The 21,415-nt window shown below is 40.7% G+C and overlaps 1 protein-coding gene and 1 long non-coding RNA gene across 2 annotated transcripts in view; both read right to left on the bottom strand.

The window, feature by feature from the left end:
* The window catches only part of LOC140479721 (uncharacterized), a 259,861-nt gene that overhangs the window by 76,359 nt on the left and 162,087 nt on the right, over positions 1-21,415 (bottom strand). The gene's annotated exons all lie outside the window — the stretch shown is intronic.
* The window catches only part of dph5 (diphthamide biosynthesis 5), a 70,165-nt gene that overhangs the window by 47,130 nt on the left and 1,620 nt on the right, over positions 1-21,415 (bottom strand). Inside the window, exons 2-3 of the mRNA XM_072573773.1 lie at positions 8,811-8,935; positions 6,282-6,390 (exon numbers count right to left, since the gene is read on the bottom strand). Coding sequence (XP_072429874.1) covers positions 6,282-6,390; positions 8,811-8,935 — 234 coding nt within the window. The remainder of the gene's footprint in view (positions 1-6,281; positions 6,391-8,810; positions 8,936-21,415) is intronic.

The following is a 21,415-nucleotide window of genomic DNA, read 5'->3' as shown; positions in this document are numbered from 1 at the left end:
AATTAGTTATCCCATGTTTTTCATTTCCAATAAAATTGTGCTGAGCACAATGGGGTTGTTGAATTATCTCTTTGAAGACTTTAAGTTGCAGTTAGTGGTATCAAAGCAGTTGTGGAACAGCCCGGATCATAATCAAAATTTAAAGTACATAAAGTAAACCTCATAGTTTTAAGTATAGCCATGGCTCAGTGACAGCACTCTCACCTCTGAGTCAGAAGTTGTGGCTTCAAGTCTCTCTCCAATGACCATCACAAAATTAAGCCTGACATTATGCACAATTCTAAAATACAAGGTGGATGTAAAAGAACTTCTTGTCATTATTCAAACGGGGAGTTTTCCCTATTGTCAAGACCAATATTTATTTCTTAAACAACATCACAAGAGGAGATCATCTTTACACTATGTGGGATCTTGCTGTGTCCAAATTGGCTGTGATGTTCGCTACAAGAATACTTCAGAAAGCATTTCATAGGGGACAAAGTGCTTTACAGCCAATGATCAGGGAAGGCCATCACATTTTTCAAAGCATTTTACCATGTCACTCCACAAAGTGCTTTAACCAGAAAACTTAATCTTATGGAGGGGTAAGTAGTTTGGAGTGGTCATGGCATGGCAAGAACAAAGTCTGATCAGGATGCTCTGAGTATTTGTGAGCCAGAAGTTTTTGCTTGTTTGGTAAGCGTGTTTAAATTATTTTGTAGACGCTTGAAAAATATCTACAGATGCCAGTTGGAGATTGGGATACAAAGGAAGTAGGCAATCTGTCCTACTGTCTAAGGAAACTAATAAGGTCTTGATTACAGCTCCTAGCTATCCCTTAAATGCCTTTCAGGATCTTTTTCCTCCACTGTTCAACCAAAATATTATTTCAAAATGGTTTCAGAGTTACTCGCCATTCTTCTATTACACTGTAACTTGTGTGTTTTGCATTTCTTATGCACTTTATGCCATGTACGATTGTGTGGTTTGTGCTGCTAATGTAACAGAGCTGAAAAATGTGTTGCTGGAAAAGCGCAGGAGGTCAGGCAGCATCAAAGGAGCAGGACAGTTGATGTTTCGGGCATAAGCCCTTCTTTAGGGCATAAGCCCTTCCTTTGATGCTGCTTGACCTGCTGCGCTTTTCCAGCAACACATTTTTCAGCTCTGATCTCCAGCATCTGCAGTCCTCACTTTCTCCCTGCTAATGTAACACCCTTGGTCCTAGAGGAACACTGTCTCACCTTTACTGTATCAGCTGTAAATGGTAGAAATGATAAATAAAAGCTACTCTACTCATGTTCCTGACATCAGTCCTAAATTCAGTCCTAAATTTTCCTCTCATTAGCTTGGAAGAACTTCTCTTGGAGCTCATATTTACCTTGAACTAATGCACCAGATTAAACTATCTGGAACTTAATAGATCCATTCTCAAACACCTAATTCCATGGATAAAATGCTCAATTTTTCCGGATTTCATTCATAACTTAATCATGTGCTGATAAGGACCAAACCTTATGCTTCAATACAAAACCAGACATACAAGCTTGGATTTAGTCTGACCACAATACTGTATAGTTTCAGTCTGCAATGCTCTAGATTTATACATGTCTGATTGAACACAGTTGGGGCTCTACTTGATCAGTTTATTTTTGCTCTACGGTGGTTAGATATGCAAACAGAAGTGTTTAAGTGTTTGCCAGCCTGCATATTCTCCATCCTGTAAAAGCACTGGGAACAGGTGAGAGACACTGGAAAAAAAAATGCAAGGAACTAACATACAAAAACAGCAAACCCCAACATGAAGTACTGAGGCTATTAAAACCATTTAATATCAATTTGTAGAAATACAAAAGATTTATCGTGACCTCCTCCACTATGCACTTAACATCCTCTGCCAGCTCTGTGGGACAGGATGCCTTTCTGAACCTGATTGTGCTCTGGTTATCAGAACTCACACCACAATGTCACAACCACTTAACTGATATCTGAAAGTAACTTTCAGATTTTTCAAAATAGCAACACTTAACGAACACTGCAGAGGAGACTCGGTCATCTCTAAGGAGCAACTTATTTTTACGTATTATCTTTAAGCATGATAATTGATCCTCAACACGTTTCAGGAACATATCAGGAAACAAGAGAAATTTGGATGGGATGATAGAAAGCTTGTTTGAAAAGATATTTGAAGAACTTATAAATGGAAAAGGAGTTCATCATGGTGCACTCAAGCATAATTTAACAAGTTAAAGCACAACATTTGGACAAGTAAACAAAAAAAAGCACAAAAATATCCAAGGTAGAGGCTACCACACTGAAGAGGCAGAATGGCTCAGAGGAAAATCTGCCTGGAGACTGTGTGCCTGTATTTAATGGATGATCAAAATAGAAAATCGCTACAAGGATAACAGATACTGCGAATCTTCTTGCAAGGATGCCTGTCTGGAAGAAGTTTTCCTCCTCTCTCTAGCTTTATTCCTGATGAAGGACTTTTGCCCGAAACGTCGATTTTGCTGCTCCTCGGATGCTGCCTGAACTGCTGTGCTCTTGCAGCACCACTAATCCAAAATCTGATTTCCACCATCTGCAATCATTGTTTTTATCTAGATAAGTTAGCAGCCTGTCTACTATTTGAGGGAACAAGGCATCGAATGTGTATTTATGTCTTCTTAAATATGAACAGCTAAGACATCAAAGAACTGGAAATAAGTGCATCATAAAGATCAGATCATTTCTATTAATCCTTGGTTGGTCCTGATTTAATAGATCTGAATCTGAGCATGGTAGGATTTCTTTAGTTCACTGCAGCATCATTAGTTAAGAGAAAATTAATCAACTAAAATTCCTGATCCTAATCAGTATAAAGCCGGCAACCTGGCATCATTTATTCTTTAGGTTCACAATACAGGCTGGTCACTTAGGACTGCTATTTGAAGGTGCTTTGAAATAAAAAAAAGGTATTGAGAAGGGAAAAAAACTTTATGGTTGGAAGGGAGAAGAAAGAAAATGTTTAATGAAGGAAATTTGACAAAGTGTATTAGATTCTTGCTATGGACTCTTGCTCCTACTACTTACGCTGCAGTACTGTGCAATACAGCTCTACTTGAGTTTCAGGATACAAATTAAGAACTTGCAACTCCTATGGTAACAGGAAATGCAGTATCAGCTATTAGAGGAGTTTAGTACTTCACCAGGATCTGATTGCTGCACAAATGAATCCTAGTAGAAAAGCAAATATTACTGAGCAGCTACATTAACTACAGGATATCATTTTACATTCAAGGTTTGGATCTTCTGTGGTACTTTCAGTGACATGACTATTTGTCTAATCAACAAAAAAGTAACCACCTCTCTACTATGGATCAAACATGTTTCTTAACAGACCTTTAAATAAATCAGTGTTAGTAACTGCTTCCCAACTGGGAACACTGCCAGGATGAAGGTTCCCTTATTCAAGTGTTACCCGGTCTCAATCCTAATATTATACAGTTGTTACCCATCCCCAACCTTTTTCCCTCTAATGTTTGACCTATCAAAATCAATACTTTGATAAATGTTTACAAATGTTACAAGCAGAGAGAAAAGCATTGTTTAGCAACATATGAGATGCCCTCGACTGAAACAAAACTAATAAATTAATGCAGTGAAAAAAAGTATGATTGATCTAATTTACATATCCTTCAGATTGCCCCGTCCTAAAGGACAAACTCTGGATAATAATAAAATCTACACTGCCATGCCATGCCAATGCCAAGCATTTTGACCAGTCAAGACAGACAATTACAGGTAACTATAATACTTAACATTTTATCCAAGATAAAGTAAACAAGCCCTCACAACGGCCTATACTTTCCTCCATTTGTTCATCTCAGTAAACAGGCACAAAGTAAAATCATAAAATCACAGAGTCCCTACCGTGCAGAAAAAGGCAATTTGTCTCATTGAGTCTGCACCAACCCTCCGGAAGAGCATCCCACCATAACCCTACATTCGCCCTGGCTAATCTATCTAGGCTGCACATCCCTGGACACTCTAGGCCATGTGGCATGGCCAATCCATCTAGTCTGCACATATTTTGACTGTGGGAGGAAACCAAAGCATTCAGAGGAAACCCATGCAGACATGAAGAGAATGAGCAAACTCTACACAGACAGTCATCCAAGGCTGGAATCGAGCCTTGGTCCCTGGCATTGAGAGGCAGAAATGCTAACCACTGAGCCACTGTGCTGCCCTTAAAGATAACCAAAATTGTTTAATTATCAAGATTTGATCACAAAAGTCAGTAAAAGATGTTATGTGTTATCTTAATCCTAATGACAAAATTAATGGAACTATTAACAAACAAATCTTAAGTCATAGCACTTAAAAGACAAATTTCTACAGGATAGGAGATGCATTTCCTAAAACCCAAATTATGTGGAGTGGCATACTTTTACATCAACTACACCAAATAGTGTGAAGGACTTGCTTGATGTTCTAGCAAAATCAAAAACTTGTTAATTATTTTGCTAAATCTAGTAATCAGAGGAACCCTACCTTTAGGGTATTTACATTTATTTTGGAAACAGATCAGGAATTAAACTGTACATCTATGGCTGTCAAATAAACAATCTGAGATGTAATCACCTACAAACTCTGATAAAAAATTATTATTAGTGTTAAGAAAATACTAAAAAAATGCAAGCAGATCAATAGCCAGAATCTGGGAGAAACCCAAAACCTGAGGAAAATTATAAAAGATTTTGGGCAGATCTGAATTCTGATATGGTAAAGACAACAATATGTTGATTCGGAATACAGGCACTTAGAGTCATAGAGATGTACAGCATGGAAACAGACCCTTCGGTCCAATCCGTCCATGCCGACCAGATATCCCAACCCAATCTAGTCCCACCTGCCAGCACCTGACCCATATCCCTCCAAACCCTTCCTATTCATATACCCATTCAAACGCCTTTTAAATGTTGCAATTGTACCAGCCTCCACTGCTTCCTCTGGTAGCCCATTCCATACACATACCATCCTCTGTGTGAAAAGGTTGCCCCTTAGGTCTCTTTTATATCTTTCCCTTATCACCCTAAACCTATGCCCTCCAGTTCTGCTAAAGTCAACTTAGCACTATTGTCGCTTTCTTGATGGGAATGAGGAAGGATGGATTCTTCCATCATCTTTATGGCTATTAGGCCCATAAAATGTGGCCAGTTTACTGGCTCCAGTGGTTACTCAATTGATTTCCTTTCCAAAGTGGTCCCGTTGTCCATTAGTGTTTTTCAGTAAATTCCTGAAACAGGTTGAAAATTGAACATGCAAGAACCCTTCAATTTTTATGCCACTGGAATTATAACATTTAAGTCAAAAAACTAACAACTCAATCCAACTATGGTATGGGGTGGAGCAGGATAGGATGGGATGAAGTGGTATTTAAATAAACAAGTTATATAAAATAAAAAAACACTTACCATTTTACAGATTGTATTGGGGATCGGACATCACAGACTCAGTCATAGAGTTGTACAGCACACAAACAGACCCTTTGGTTCAACTTGTCCATGCCAACCAGATATCCTAAATTAACCTAGTGCTAATTGCCAGCTTTTGGCCTATATCCCTCTAAATCCTTCCTATTTACATACCCATCAAGATGCCTTTTAAATGACCTCAAGGCCAAGCATTAAGACACACCCTCCAGCAAAAAAAACACAATTTAACTAATCAAGTTAATCTATCATGAGAAAACATATAGATTATTGAAGTGCCATATTAATGTCAGAGAAGACATAAATACATTGACCACGGCATGCCAGTTTGTGAAATTAATTTGTTGTTTGAAGAAAGGAATCTCTTGTGTGATTAAAAGCTCTGATACCTTACTGAGCTTTTACGTTAATGTTTATAGGCAAGATACAAACACATAAACAACTCTGATGTGAGTCTGGTAGTCGGAAATCCTGCATTCAGATGTTATTCAATAAAGAATTTTATCAATGTTTCTTGCATCATCAGCAAGGGGCAGGATTAATAAAAACGTTTTATTGCATGGTGGGTAGAGTAGTAGTATGATTGAAACTCATTAAAAAACACTGTTTTTAATACAATGCTATTCAGTAAAACAGCTAGACTATCTATCATCTCAGCTTTGCAGTACTTAGGTGCAAAATAGATACCTACAACAGACAGGAAGGGTTGAATGACCTCCTATGTTTCTATGTTAATAAGAAAGTTGACCTGTGACATAAACAATCCAGAATGTATTTAAATATGGCTGCATCTTTTAAACTGAGAAAGCAAAGTGAAGAATGCTTTACCTGTAGACCGCAACATCCAACTGCATTTAATATGGAAGCATTGTGTACAACATGGTACTGAATTCCTGCTTTTACAGCTCGCAGAATGAGGTCACTATGTGTTGTCGCCCTACAGGAAATCATTAAGAATGTTGGAAATTAAGCAGTACAATTGTGGTGCAATTAAACTTAGAAAAGATTGCATACTCTATCCCTGATCTAATTCATTCTTCAGCAATAATCTGCTGCATGGCTGCATATAATTCCTTCATAAATAGAAGGTGACACTTCCCACTTTGAAGGTTTTACACTACTATTTTGTTTCCTCCTTTCCTTGCTGACTGCCCCCCATGTTACACAGAGTATAGCAGGCAATCTCTTCTAAGCTTTTTCCCTCTGCTATTTCAAAATCAGCAGCAGTGTTGATTTTTCTACCTTCCTTTTATAAATTTCTGTGGGCATGCACAGTGTCTTCTCTCAGGTGACAGGATGAATTCAAGTTAACTCCTACATTTGCTTGTGCAGAATTTTGTTGTTCTGGGTTAGGTTGAATAGTACATTCTATATCATGCACTTTTGCTTTAATTATCTTTGAAAAACGAGGAAATTTCTACAGAAATGGATGGAGCAGAAACTGCCTTATCTCATTCCATTTTCTCTAAAACTCAGAAACCTAAGCAAAAGCCCAAGGACCATAACACAGGACACTATTATGGCAATATAATTAATGGATAAGATGAGGGAAATCAACAAAATATGTACAGGGATGACTTCAATATTGAATTTAATTTGATAGTTTGTCAGGAGAGCATGGTATCTATTTTCACAGAAAGGCTTCCACTGATTTTAACTAAAATCTTTCTGATGTTAATACTAATTTATGGTGGATAATAAAACACTTGAGTTTCCAAAGTATGTGAAAATTTATTGCCCAAGTCAGTTTCACAAATTGTAACTGACAGGTGCACAATCAGTTTCAAACTCTAATTTCATTTCAGTAACTGGGGCTAGACCAGACACATCCTGGACAGATGCACAAAGATAACTGCACTTCATTCATACAAATGAGTAAGCATTCTTGCAGCCATCCCATTCATGAGTATTAGTACGAGCAGTATTTCATTGACCAAAATAAAGAGTTTGGCAATTTTCTTTTTACATAATCAATTGCATCATTTAGTGCATAATTTCCTTTTTCAGAACTACAGGTCAGATTCTTTTTATGTAAAAATGTGGGCCTTCATGTACAAGCCATACCTGCATACATAGTCGAGGGAATGAACCTTCACACAAACACTTGTTAGCTTTGTGTTTAAACCTTGGTTTTTAATTAGTATTGTCTTGCAGCCATTATGTTCTGGGTAATGAGTCTACACTAAAATCCAAGAGAAACCATTTACACAAACATAAGCAACTGTTCTCCGTTTATTGTACTCCAATGGAATTTTCACTGAAACAATTCAAAGTTGTCCTTTCCAGACAACTCAGTAACCATTAAATCTGGATCAGTTTGAGTTATACAAATAACTTCAAAAGTACGTGGTTCTTGTGAGACCATTGTCGTGGCGCAGTGAGAATATTCATTTCTTGATCAGAAACAACTACTGCATGGAAGGGAACAATTTGAAAATTTTAGTGAAAACTTTCTTTCAATGCTGAAAATACAACTTTAATTTCTTACTGAAATCAGAAGTTATTTATTTTTGTGTGACTTGTATCTGTAGGGACTACAATGATAGCCCATTCCAGATTATTGTAGCATTAGAAAATCAGTTTAAAGTCAATTTTTAAACACAAAATTAACAAGAGTTATATGGACTGTGTACAATATCCCATATTTCTTCTGCTTAAAAAACTGATGTTTCACAAGGGGACCAAAGAATCATAGAAATTTACAATATGGAAGGAAGCCAATCAGCCCTATGTGCCTGTACCAGCTCCCATTTAGAGATTTAAAATAATTAATGGAGTACAGGAAGTAAAATTCCCAAAACAATGCTTTCAGATAGGAGGACTGGAGATCATAGGTTCAGGGTTATAAAGGGCAGACAACACCACTTTTATGTACATAGAATGATTAATATCTATAACAGCACCAGTAACTGTTTTTATGGCCACACAAATTTTAAAATATATATGCAGAATTGGGAGTACAGAAGGAAAGATATTTTGGAACAAAGTAGGTTGAATGGTTGTTATTGCCTGCACCAATTTCATAAAGGGAAGACATTAACTAATGGACTGAACCACTTTCTAAACATGGACTAATTTCTACTTTAAAATGTCACACTCTAGTTCACTTATGAATTGAAATGTAATTCCATTTATTTCAGTGGATTAGCGCGCAAAATGCACAGATAGGAATCAACTTGAAACAGAGTGAAGCCATCAATTTTTTCTCATATTATCGATGGAACATACAGCTTAACCTTACCATATAGCTCTCTTTTCTGACCCAGCAATTAGCCTCATTGCTTTCCACTGAACGTAAGTGAAGATGATGGATAAATTATAGACATATAGGAGAAAACTTCAATAGCTAATGCCTACCCAAAGGGGTCTCCTACCACAAGAAAGGCAATGTCATTATCAGCAGCATCTTTCAAAATTTCATCAGCTTCTTGTTCGACCATCTCTCTTTCTGCAATGATGAGTTCACGGCCATAAAATTCCTCCTGTAGTAAAAAGAGAATTCAAAAATAATTAGCTGCAATTTATCCCTTCAGATAGCTGAGTACAGGATAAAATGAAAGAGACTCATGTAATCTCCATTTTGGTTATCAAAGTGCTTACATTTACAGCCTAGTGCCTCAAAATACACACACTTATAAGAAGCTAAATAGACTATAAACAATCCAATATCATCTTGTTTATTAAAATGTCTTATAAAATATGAATTGGTGTCTATTTCTCACGATGAAACAAGTAATCAAAATTCTGGTGTGATATCGGACACATTTCAATAAAGAACCATTGGTCACAGTTTCTCCAGTGATTTCTGGATGACAGGCAATGATGTAGTTTAAAAATTGTCGACTCTGGTCTAATGTGACAGCAATCAGGGATATTGTGCAAACTCCAGCTAAAAAGCAACCAGGATTGAGAATGCTGTTGAATTTTACTCTCCCTAAACCAGACAGTACAAAAGCAATTTTCCATTCTCTTAAAACACACTGGGGAATATCAATTTACTCAGCAAGGAATGACAAATGATCAATTCTCATCTCTTGTGATTTAGCACTCAATGACTTAACTAGCAGTTAAAAGAAAAAAAATACTACTTTTAAGTTGTTCCTTTCTTAGGATGTGAAATGGCTACTTATGTGGTGTTTCTTGAAAATGAGCTGATTTTCCAGCATTCCAAGTACCCTGCTAACCAAAGAGTAGCGTCTGACACAACCTTAAGAGAAGCCAGCTCCAATTGGGAGGTAATTTTCAAACAGTTTAAAAATCATATTCAGAAGAGAAATTTTTTGAATAATAAAATGGGAAGGAATCTGCAAGAAGTCCATTAGATTCTTTGGCAGTGCCTCAGGATTGAGGAAAAACTTGCTTCCACTCCAATGGTTGGGACTTGGGGTGGGGGTTGGGATGTTCTGTAATGGCTGAGTAGTGTAGACACTGCCACTGGCAGGGTAGATGGTGTACGATGGGTGTGGGGGATTTCCGGATTCTGTGCGCGCTTTCCCCTTCGTCTCCATGTGCTCCACTCAGTGATACTCAAATATGGTCAGATCTTCTTCTCCGGTCTCTAAGTTCTAAGGCAAATGATATTTCAGGAATCTTTCAGCGTGTCCTCGTAGTATTTCTTCTGCCCACCTCGTGGTCACTTGCTACTGTGGAGCTGAAACAGCACTTGTTTAAGGACTTTTCTAACTGGCATACACACAATTTAAATGAGCCATAACACACAGCGGCACCCAGGAACTAAAAGCAGCCAAGGAAAAACACCTGTACAATGTATTCAGGAATAACAGGTACCAGATAAGCTTGGTCCGCCAATTCCTCCACAACAGACCTAAACAAGAAGACACAACATGCCCAGAAACTCTAGCCACTCTGCCATACATTAAAGACATCTCAGAGATGATGACCAGACTACTCCGGCCCCGAGGCATCATGGCAGTCCACACTGAATCAGCTCCTGATGAATTTAAAGGATCCCTACTAACAACCACAGAATGAACGGCATATACGAAATACCCTGCAAGGACTGCAACAAAAATTACGTTGGACAGGCGGGCTGGAAACTAGCCACCAGGATATATGAGCACTAGCTTCCCACCAAAAGTCATCACCAACTACCACTAGTATCCATATATACAGACGAAGAGGAACACCAGTTCAATTGGGACAATACATCCATCCTGGGACAGGCTAAACAAAGACATTCACAGGAATTCCTAAAGGCCTGGCATTCAAACCGGAACTTCATTAACAAACATATCGATTTGGACCCCATTTACCAAGCTCTCAGAAAAAGAACTGGAAGTGATATCGCCCACCACAACAGACCAAGACAGAAAAATAGCAAGCAGGACAGAACACCAGCGCTTCACTGGAGGCTCATTGATGATGTTACCTAGCATGGTGATGAAATGTCGGAGAACAAATCTACCAACTCAATGAGCAAACTTACATCCTGATCCACAACCTGAGCTACAAATCTTCTCCAAAATCGCTAGTACAATACATCTTAATTTCAAAACTATTATTTAATTGAGTACTATGACAAGGAATATCAGGAAAGGGAGGTGGTGGTAATCTTTCTGAACTACCAAGTCAGACCCACAGATTAACATTCTAGTGACACGGATTCAAATGCCATAATGGCAGAATTGGGAATTAAATGCTGTTGTTCACTAATGCCCTTTAAGGAAAGAAATCTGTCATCTTTATCTGTCAGGTCTACCTTTGAGTCCAGATCAACAGCAACAGGCTTTTACCTGTTAGGGTACAGCAAGCCACTTATAGTCATAGAGTCATAGAGATGTACAGCATGGAAACAGACCCTTCGGTCCAACTTGTCCATGCCAACCAGATACCCCAACCCAATCTAGTCCCACCTGCCAGCACCCGGCCCATATCCCTTCAAACCCTTCCTATTCATATACCTATCCCAATGCTTCTTAAATGTTGCAATTGTACCAGCCCCCACCACTTCCTCTGGCAGCTCATTCCATACACATACTACCCTCTGTGTGAAAAAGTTGCCCTGTAGGTCTCTTTTATATCTTTCCCCTCTCACACTAAACCTATGCCCTCTAGTTCTGGAAAAGACTTTGCCTATTTACCCTATCCATGCCCCTCATAATTTTGTAAATCTCTATAATGTCACCCCTCAGCCTCTGCCGCTCCAGGGAAAACAGCCCTAGCCTATTCAACCTCTCCCTATAGCTCAAATCCTCCAACCCTAGCAACATCCTTGTAAACCTTTTCTGAACCCTTTCAAGTTTCACAACATCTTTACGATAGGAAGGAGACCAGAACTGCACGCAATATTCCTACAGTGGCCTAACCAACGCCCTATAGAGCTGCAAGATGACCTCCCAACTCCTGTACTCAATACTCTGACTAATAAAGGAAAGCATACCAAATGCCTTCTTCACTATCTTATCTACCTGCGACTCCACTTTCAAGGAGCTATGAATCTGCACTCCAAGGTCTCTTTGTTCAGCAACACTCCCTAGGACATTACCATTAAGTGTATAAGTCCTGCTAAGATTTGCTTTCCCAAAATGCAGTTCGTTGCATTTCTCTGAATTAAACTCCATCTGCCACTTCTCAGCCCATTGGCCCATCTGGTCCAGATCCTGTTGTAATCTGAGGTAACCTCTTCGCTGTCCACTACACCTCCAATTTTGGTGTCATCTGCAAACTTACTAACCGTACCTTTTATGCTCGCATCCAAGTTATTTATGTAAATGACAAAAAGTGGAGCACCCAGCACCGATCCTTGTGGCAGTCCACTGGTCACAGGCCTCTAGTCTGAAAAACAACCCTCCACCACCACTCTCTGTCTTCTACCTTTAAGCCAGTTCTGTATCCAAATGGCTAGTTCTTCCTGTATTCCGTGAGCTCTAACCTTGCTAATCAGTCTCCCATGTGGAACCATGTCGTACACCTTACTGAGGTCCATATGCATCACATCTACCGCTCCGCCCTCATCAATCCTCTTTATTACTTCCTCAAAAAACTCAATCAAGTTTGTGAGACATGATTTCCCACACACAAAGCCATGTTGACTATCCCTAATCAGTCCTTGCCGTTCCAAATACATGACCATCCTGTCCCTCAGGATTCCCTCCAACAACTTGCCCACTACCGACGTCAGGCTCACTGGTCTTTAGATTAGATTACTTACAGTGTGGAAACAGACCCTTCGGCCCAACAAGTCCACACCGACCCACCGAAGCGTAACCCACCCAGACCCATTCCCTGACATTTACCCCTTCACCTTACACTACAGGCAATTTAGCGTTGCCAGTTCACCTAACCTGCTCATTTTTGGATTGTGGGAGGAAACCGCAGCACCCGGAGGAAACCCATGCAAACACGGGGGAGAATGTGCAAACTCCACACAGAGAGTCGCTTGAGGCGGGAATTGAACCCGGGTCTCTGGCGCTGTGAGGCAGCAGTGTTAACCACTGTGCCACCATGCTGCCCACCGTAGTTCCCTGGCTTGTCCTTACCAGTGGCACCATGTTAGCCAGCCTCCTCTTCCGACACCTCAACTGTGACTATCAATGATATAAATATCTCAGCAAGAGGCCCAGCAATCACTTCTCCAGCTTCCCAGAGTTCTCTGGTACAGCTGATCAGGTCCTGGGGATTTATCCACTTTTATGCGTTTCAAGACATCCAGCACTTCCTCCTCTGTAATATGGACATTTTGCAAGATGTCACCATCTATTTCCTTACAGTCTATATCTTCCATATCCTTTTCCACAGTAAATACTGATGCAAAATACTCATTTAGTATCTCCCCCATTTTCTGTGGCTCCACACAAAGGCCACCTTGCTGATCTTTGAGGGGCCCTATTCTCTCCCTTGCTACCCTTTTGTCCTTAATGTATTTATAAAAACTCTTTGGATTCTCCTTAATTCTATTTGCCAAAGTTATCTCATGTCCTCTTTTTGCCCTCCTGATTTCCCTCTTAAGTATACTCCTACTGCCTTTATACTCTTCAAAGGATTCACTTGATCTATCCTGTCCATACCATACATACGCTTCCTTCTTTTCCTTAACAAAACCCTCAATTTCTTTAGTCATCCAGCATTCCCTATACCTAATGCCTTTCCTTTCACTCTAACAGGAATATACTTTCTCTGGATTCTTATTATCTCATTTCTGAAGACTTCCCATTTTCCAGCCGTCCCTTTATCTGCGAACATCTGCCCCCAATCAGCTTTTGAAAGTTCTTGCCTAATACCGTCAAAATTGGCCTTTCTCCAAATTAGAACTTCAACTTTTAGATCTGGTCTATGCTTCTCCATCATTATTTTAAATCTAATAGAATTATGGTTGCAGGCCCCAAAGAGCTCCCCCACTAACACCTCAGTCACCTGCCCTGCCTTATTTCCCAAGAGTAGGTCAAGTTTGGTCAAGGGCAGATCGTTTCTCACAAACCTCATTGAGTTTTTTTGAGAAGGTGACCAAGCATGTAGATGAGGGTAGGGCAGTTGACGTCGTAGTCATGGACTTCAGTAAAGCCTTTGATAAGGTTCCACATGGTAGGCTGATGGATAAAATGCAGAGGCATGGAATTGAGGGTGATTTAGCAGTTTGGATTAGAAATTGGCTTTCTGGAAGAAGGCAGCGAGTGGTGGTTGATGGAAAATATTCAGTCTGGAGTCCAGTTACTAGGGGTGTGCCACAAGGATCTGTTTTGGGACCACTGCTGTTTGTCATTTTTATAAATGACTTAGGCACAGGCATAGGTGGATGGATTAGTAAATTTACAGACAACACTAAAGTCGGTGGAGTTGACAGTTTGGAAGAATGTTACAGGTTGTAGGGGGACTTGGATAAACTGCAGAATTGGGCTGAGAGGTAGCAAATGGACTTGAATGCAGCTATATGTGAGGTGATGCACTTTGGGAAGAATAACAGGAACGCAGAGTACTGGGTCAATGGAAAGGTTATTGGTAGTGTGGATGTGCAGAAGGATCTTGCAGTCCATGTGCATAGATCCCTGAAAGTTGCCACCCAGTTGGCTAGTGCTGTGAAGAAGGCACACAGTGTGTTAGGTTTCATTGATAGAGGGATTGAGTTCCGGAACCGCAATATCATGCTGCAACTATACAAAACGCTGGTGCAGCCACACTTGGAATACTGTGTACAGTTCTGGTCGCCTCATTACAGGAAGGATGTGGAAGCATTGGAAAAGATGCAGAGGAGATTTACCAGGATGTTGCTTGGTTGGGAGGGAAGGTCTTATGAGGAAAGGCTGAGAGACTTGGTTCGGTTCTCATGGAAACAAGAAAGCTAAGAGGGGATTTGATAGAGACATGCAAGATGATCAGAGGATTAGATAGGGTAGACAGTGAAATACTTTTTCTTAGGATGATGACGTCAGCTCGTACGAGAGGGCATAACTACAAATTGAGGGTGATAGATTTAAGACAGATGTCAGAGGAATGTTCTTTATGCAGAGAGTGGTAAGGGCATGGAATGCCCTACCTGCTAATGTAGTCAACTCAGCCACATTAAGGAGATTTAAACAATCCTTAGATAAGCACATGGATAATTTTGGGATAGTGTAGGGGAATGAACTGAGAATAGTTCACAGATCGGTGTAACATCGATCTGCACCTTCTCTAATAGGTACATCCGCATACTGAATCAGAAAATTGTCTTGTACACACTTAAATTCCTCTCCATCTAAACCATCTTAACACTATGGCAGTCCCAGTCTATGTTTGGAAAGTTAAAATCCCTTACCATAACCACGCTATTATTCTTGCAGATAGCTGAGATCTCCTTACAAGTTTGTTTCTCAATTTCCCTCTGACTATTAGGGGGTCTATAATATAATCCCAATAAGGTTATCATCCCTTTCTTATTTCTCAGTTCCATCCAAATAACTTCCCTGGATGTATTTCCAGGAATATCCTCCCTCAGCACAGCTGTAATACTATCCCTTATCAAAAATGCCATCCCCCTCCTCTCTTGCCTCCCTTTCTATCCCCACTTAGTTGTATTGAACTGCAATGAAGTCTAACCAAAGAAATAAAAGCAGTCAGACCATCTGGCAGCATCAAGGCACCTGAAACAACAAAGGTAAACAAAACACTGTGGACCCTCCATATTCTTCCTTACCAATACTGAGGGTGTGTGCCCAAATTTTAAGAGCTATCTAGTTAAGCAACTGCCTTGCATAGTCACTCGTGGATTTATACCCTGACAATGTCCCAAATATCACCATCAGCATCCCGGAGTATGTCCAATTCCACCAGAGGAGGCAGTACAGTGGTATACAAATCACAAGTCTGGGAGTCCACATCATTGACTCTGGGTCCCATTAAGTCTCATGGTATCAGGTGTAATATGGGCACGAAAACCTCTAACTGGCTACCACCTACCTCCCTCTCTATCTCTCACTCAGAGTGATTAAAAATCAGACTGATAATAATTGGGAAGCAGCACTGAGTGTGGCTATGTCACAAAATGTATTCTGAGTGAAGGACTTCAATGTCAATCACCAAGAATGGCTTGGTAGCTCCACTATTGACTGTGTTCATCAAGTCCAAAAGGACAAAGAAGTTAATGGATCTGTAGCAAATAGTGAGGGAATCACTAAGAGAAAAATCTCTAATTTATCTCTCTGAGTTATGAATCTACCTGTCACAGATGTTTTTGTTCATTACAGTACTGGTAAGAGTGGCCACCTCAGTCCTTGTGCTGACAGTTTCATCTTTACAATACGGATTTCATCCGTAGCGTTTTGTGGCAATACAACCATGCTAATTGGAACAGACTTCAAACAGCTCTCACAACTCAGAAGTGAGCAACCATGAGGTGTTGTGGGCCACCACGAATAAGTGAATTGTATTCAACCATAATCCATAACCTCACGATTTGGCCTTTCCCCACTCCACTATTACCACCAAGCTACAAGATGGACTTTGGTTCAATAGAAACTTCGGAGATTATGCCAGGAGTAGCATCAGACGTTCATAAAAATTATAGCGAATACCAATTACCCAAAAATCAGATTATCCGAAGGAGATCTTGAGGTCCCAGTGGAAATATTACATCAAAGACGTGTTGCCAACAGTGATTGTGTCTTTTGTTTACAGTGATTAAAGAGGCATCGGCTCCAAATGACTGTCTACCCGCCCTCTCTCTCGCTCCACATTTTCCTTGGAGTTCTACACAGGCATGTACTCTAAACCCCCCGAACCTAGATAATGTCTCTAACATTGTCCGCTACAGGGCAAATGTGGAACCTGTCAAAAAGTTGTGTGCATGTGCTATTTGGAGATTTACCCCACAAAGGCAGCAGCAGCAATCTTGTTGTTGATGCCCAGTCCAGCTGCCCCTGGGAAGGGGCAGGGCAGGATTGGGGCGGGAGGCAGTGTTGGACGGGGGGGGGGGTGGAGGGAGCGGTCCTGCATGGGGTTGGGAGTGAGGGGTAGTGTTGGGGGAAGAGGGGGCAGTGTTGGACAGTGTTGGGGGAGGGGGAGCGGTGTTGGGAGCGGGGGGGTGGTGTTGGACAGGGGCAGGGGGCAGTGTTGGTCAGGGTTGGGAGTGGGAGTTAGTGTTGGGGAGGGGGAGCGGTGTTGGACATGGTTGGGGACGGGGGGGGGCAGTGTTGGAGCGGGGGCGTGGTGATGGTTTTGGGGGTGGGGATGATTCTGGGAGCGGGGCCTCGCGCGCTGTGTGCTGCTGCAGTCACCTGAACAAGGAGCAGACTTTAAAAGCTCTGAGCCCCAGAGGAAAGGCATTTAATCAATTAATCGAATAATTGATTATCCGAATGAAATAGTGCCTGCCTATCACATTCGGATAATCGAGGATCCCCTGTATATATATCTGGTGACATGACAACACAGGATGGCTTGCCACAATCAATAAAGCAGATTTAAGTTCACCAGTTCTGCTGTATCTATTCAAGAACTGTGGTGGGAAATTAAACAATTTACAGGATGTGGAGACTCTACAAATGCCCATTCTCAAAGATGGAGGAGTCTAGCACATCTATGTAAAAGACATTATACATTTTTCCCCATCTGTAGTTGTCTCCATCTTGAGCCAGAGATGCCCAGTGAATGATTTATCTTAGCCTCTTCTTGAGGTTTCCAACATCACAGATACCAATCTTCAACTACAATAACATTAGAAATTGCTAGAGAAACTCATCAGGTATAGCAGCACTTGCAGTTCTTGAGTATTGCAGTTCTTTGTTTCATTCCAGTCTTCAATAAGTTCGATACACTCTGCATGATATTATGAAATAGTTCAACAAACTGGACACTTCAAAAGTCCACAGACCCTGACAATATCTCTACAATAGAACTGATGATGTGCTCCAGAATTAGCACATCCCTAACTAAGCTTTTCCAATACAGCTACAACGCTGGCAGCTACTCACCAAAGCTGAAAATCAAACTGGTATGTTTAAATAAATGGACAAATCCAATCTGGCCATCGCGATTTCATCAGACCACTCTCAATCATCAGTGATGGAAAGGGTTGTTGACATAGAACAACATTCAACTGAGTATGGCTTCAAGGAACCCTAGCAAAACTGGAGTCAATGATCAAGGGGAAAATTCTGTTGGTTGGAACCATACCTATTATAAAAGGATGATCATTATGATTGGTGGTCAATCATCTCAGCCCAGATCATCACTGCATGAGTTCTTAAGAATTGTGCCTCAGCCTCAAGTATTTACAGCTACTTCACCAATGAACATCCTTTTATCACAAGATCCAAAGTGGGATTGTTCGCCAATGATTGCACAATGCACAGCACCACTTGCAACTCTTCAGATATAGAAGCAGTCAGTACCCAAATACTGCAAACTTGGACAATACCCATGCTTGGGCTGATAAGCAACAAGTTACTTTCAGCCACACAAGGGCCAAACAATGACCATCTCCAACCATCATTCTTGACATTCAATGGCATTATAATCACCAAATCCCTAAAATCAATGATCAACAATGGGGTTTACCAATGACCAGAAAACAAACTGGACCAGCCATGCAAATACTATGGCCGCAAGAGAAAGTCAGGGGCTAGGAATCATTCAGCAACTACTTCTCAAATACCAGTCCTTCATCTACAAAGCACAAGTCAAGAGTGTGATGGAATACTCTTCACTTGCCTGAATGGGTGTAAAACCAACCAAGAATTCTAACACCATTCTAAACAGTTCCCTTGACTGACAGCCCAACCATGACCTTCAAAGTTCACTCCTTTCACAATCAATTTACATGGCTGCAGTGTATTCCATCTACAAGATGGAGTGCAGCAACTCACCAAAGTGGTTAAGAAGGTATTTATCATGTTTGCTTTCATTATACAGACCTTTGAGTATAGGAGTTAGAATGTCATATCGAGGTTATACAGGATGTTCTGGAGTACATTCTGCTCACCCTGTTATCAGAAGGCTATTATTAAACTGGAGAGGGTTCAGAAAATATTTACCAGAAGTGGAGGGTTTGACATATAAAAACAAATTGGAAAGGCTAGGACTTTTTTCACTGGAGCGAAGGAGGTTCACAGATGACTTTACTGAAGTTTATAAAATCATGACTGGCATAGAGAAGGTGAACGACAGGGTTTTTTCCCTAGGAAGAGGGAGTTCAAAACTAAGGGACTTATTTTTAAGATGAGAGGAGATAGATTTAAAAAGGACACGAGGGGCAACGTTTTTTACATCGAGAAAGGTTCGAGTGTGGAATGAACTGCGAGAGAAAATCAGGATGTAGGAATAGTAAGAACATTTAAAATATAATTGGATAAATTCATGACAGGTAAGGTTTGGAGAGAGGTGGGCCAAGAACAGGCTGGTGGGCTTGGTTTAGTTTGGGAACATGGTGGGTGTGGACTGGTTGGACCAGAAGATCTATTTTTATGCAGTATGACTCTATGACTCTAAACAGTTAACATGCAAACTCAAGACTTCTATCACTTCAAAGGTCAGGAAGCAAATGCATAAGAACTTAACCTTCTTGATTTGGACTTTCATTGTTGTTGTTTCTCACACTTAAAGACAACATTCTGGATCGCAATTCCTATGAGTATTGTGATTGACCCTACACCAAGGGTCTGCAGCAGTTTAAGAAGGCAGCAGACCAGCACCTTCTCCAAGACAGTTAGGGATGACAACAAATGTTTGCCTAGCACTTTCCTTTAATGAATTAATCAAATTGAGGGTTAATCTTATGTCTCAGATTTATAAACTCCATGATGCTTTCAGTTACTCTTTCCATTTTTCAGAACCTACAGGTCAGATTTGTGCTTTGATTTTTAAAAAATTCCTTGCATACCACAGTGTTGGGAACTACTTTATTTTATCACTTTCTGTTTCTGACATCTTTACCATTTGGCCAGAAGGCCGAAGAATCGCAGATGAGAGTCTAATTCAGATAAATGCTGACGAGTTGCACTTTGGTAAGACAAACGAGGATAGGACTTACACAATTAGTGGTGGAGCCATGGGGAGTGTTGTCAAACAGTGAGACCAAGGAGTACATAGTTTCTTGGAAGTGTTATCACAGGTAGAAAGGATGGTGAAGAAGCCTTTGGCACACTCACTTTCATTGGTCAAAGCACCAAGTATAAGAGTTGGGACGTCATGTCACAGTTTTTCAGACATTGATGAGGTCACAATTGGGGTACTGAGTACAATTCTGGCACCCTACTAGAGGAAGAATGCTAAAAAGACTTACAAGGATGTTACCAAGATTGGAAGGTTTGAGTTCTAAGGAGAGGCTAGACAGACTTGGATCTTTTTAGCTGGAGCGTAAGAGGAGTGTAAACCTTATCGAGATTTGTAAAATCTCAAGGGGTATAGATAAGCTGAATAGCCAAGGTGTTTTCTCCAAGGAAGGGAAGTCCAAAACTGGAAGGCATAAGTTTAAGATGAGAGGGGCAAGATTCAAAAGGGACCTGAAGGGGTAACTTTTCATAGAGAGGGTGGTACAAATATTAGATTAGATTAGATTACTTACAGTGTGGAAACAGACCCTTCAGCCCAACAAGTCCACAATGACCCGCCAAAGCGCAACCTACCCAGACCCATTCCCCTACATTTACCCCTTCACCTAACACTATGGGCAATTTGGCATGGCCAATTCACCTAACCTGCACATTTTTGGATTGTGGGAGGAAACCAGAGCACCCGGAGGAAACCCAGGCAGACACGGGGAGAATGTGCAAACAGAGAGTCGCCTGAGGCAGGAATTGAACCTGGGTCTCTGGTGCTGTGAGGCAGCAGTGCTAACCACTGTGCCACCGTGCTGCCCACAAGTTGCCAGAAAAAGTGGTAGAGGTGTGTACAATTAAACATTTAGGGGAGGTGGTGCTGGATGTCTTAAAATGCTTAAAGCTGAATAAATCCCCAGGACATAATCAGGTGGACACTAGAATTCTGTGGGAAGTAATTGTTGGGCCTCTTGTTGAGATATTTGGATCATCAATAGTCACGGTGAGGTGCCAGAAGGCTGAAGGTTAGCTAACATGGTGCCACTATTTAATAAAGGTGGTAAGAAAAAGCCAGAGAACTAGACATCGGTGAGCCTGACACATTGTTGGAGGGAATTCTGAGGGACAGGATTTACATGTATTTGGAAAGGCAAGGACTGATTAAGGATAGTCAAAATGGCTCTGTGCATGGGAAATCATGTCTCACCAACCTGGATGAGTTGTTTGAAGTAACAAAGAGGACTAATGAGGGAAGAATAGTGGAATTGATCCAAATGGATTTCAGTAAGGCATTCGACATGGTACCTCATGGTAGACTGATTAGCAAAGTTAGATCATATGGAATACAGGGAGAACTAGCCATTTGGCTAAAGAACTGGCTTGAAGGTAGAGGGTTACCTTTCAGACTGGAGGCCTGTAACCAGTGGTGTGCCACAAGGACTGGTGTAGGGTCCACTGCTTTTCACCATTTATATAAATGATTTGGATGTGAAC

Source organism: Chiloscyllium punctatum, chromosome 7 (genome assembly GCF_047496795.1).
Source record: "Chiloscyllium punctatum isolate Juve2018m chromosome 7, sChiPun1.3, whole genome shotgun sequence".
In the NCBI taxonomy this organism is placed as follows: Eukaryota; Metazoa; Chordata; class Chondrichthyes; order Orectolobiformes; family Hemiscylliidae; genus Chiloscyllium; species Chiloscyllium punctatum.
The sequence above is the reverse complement of the archived record's forward strand: the minus strand, read 5'-3'. Positions and strand labels throughout refer to the sequence as shown.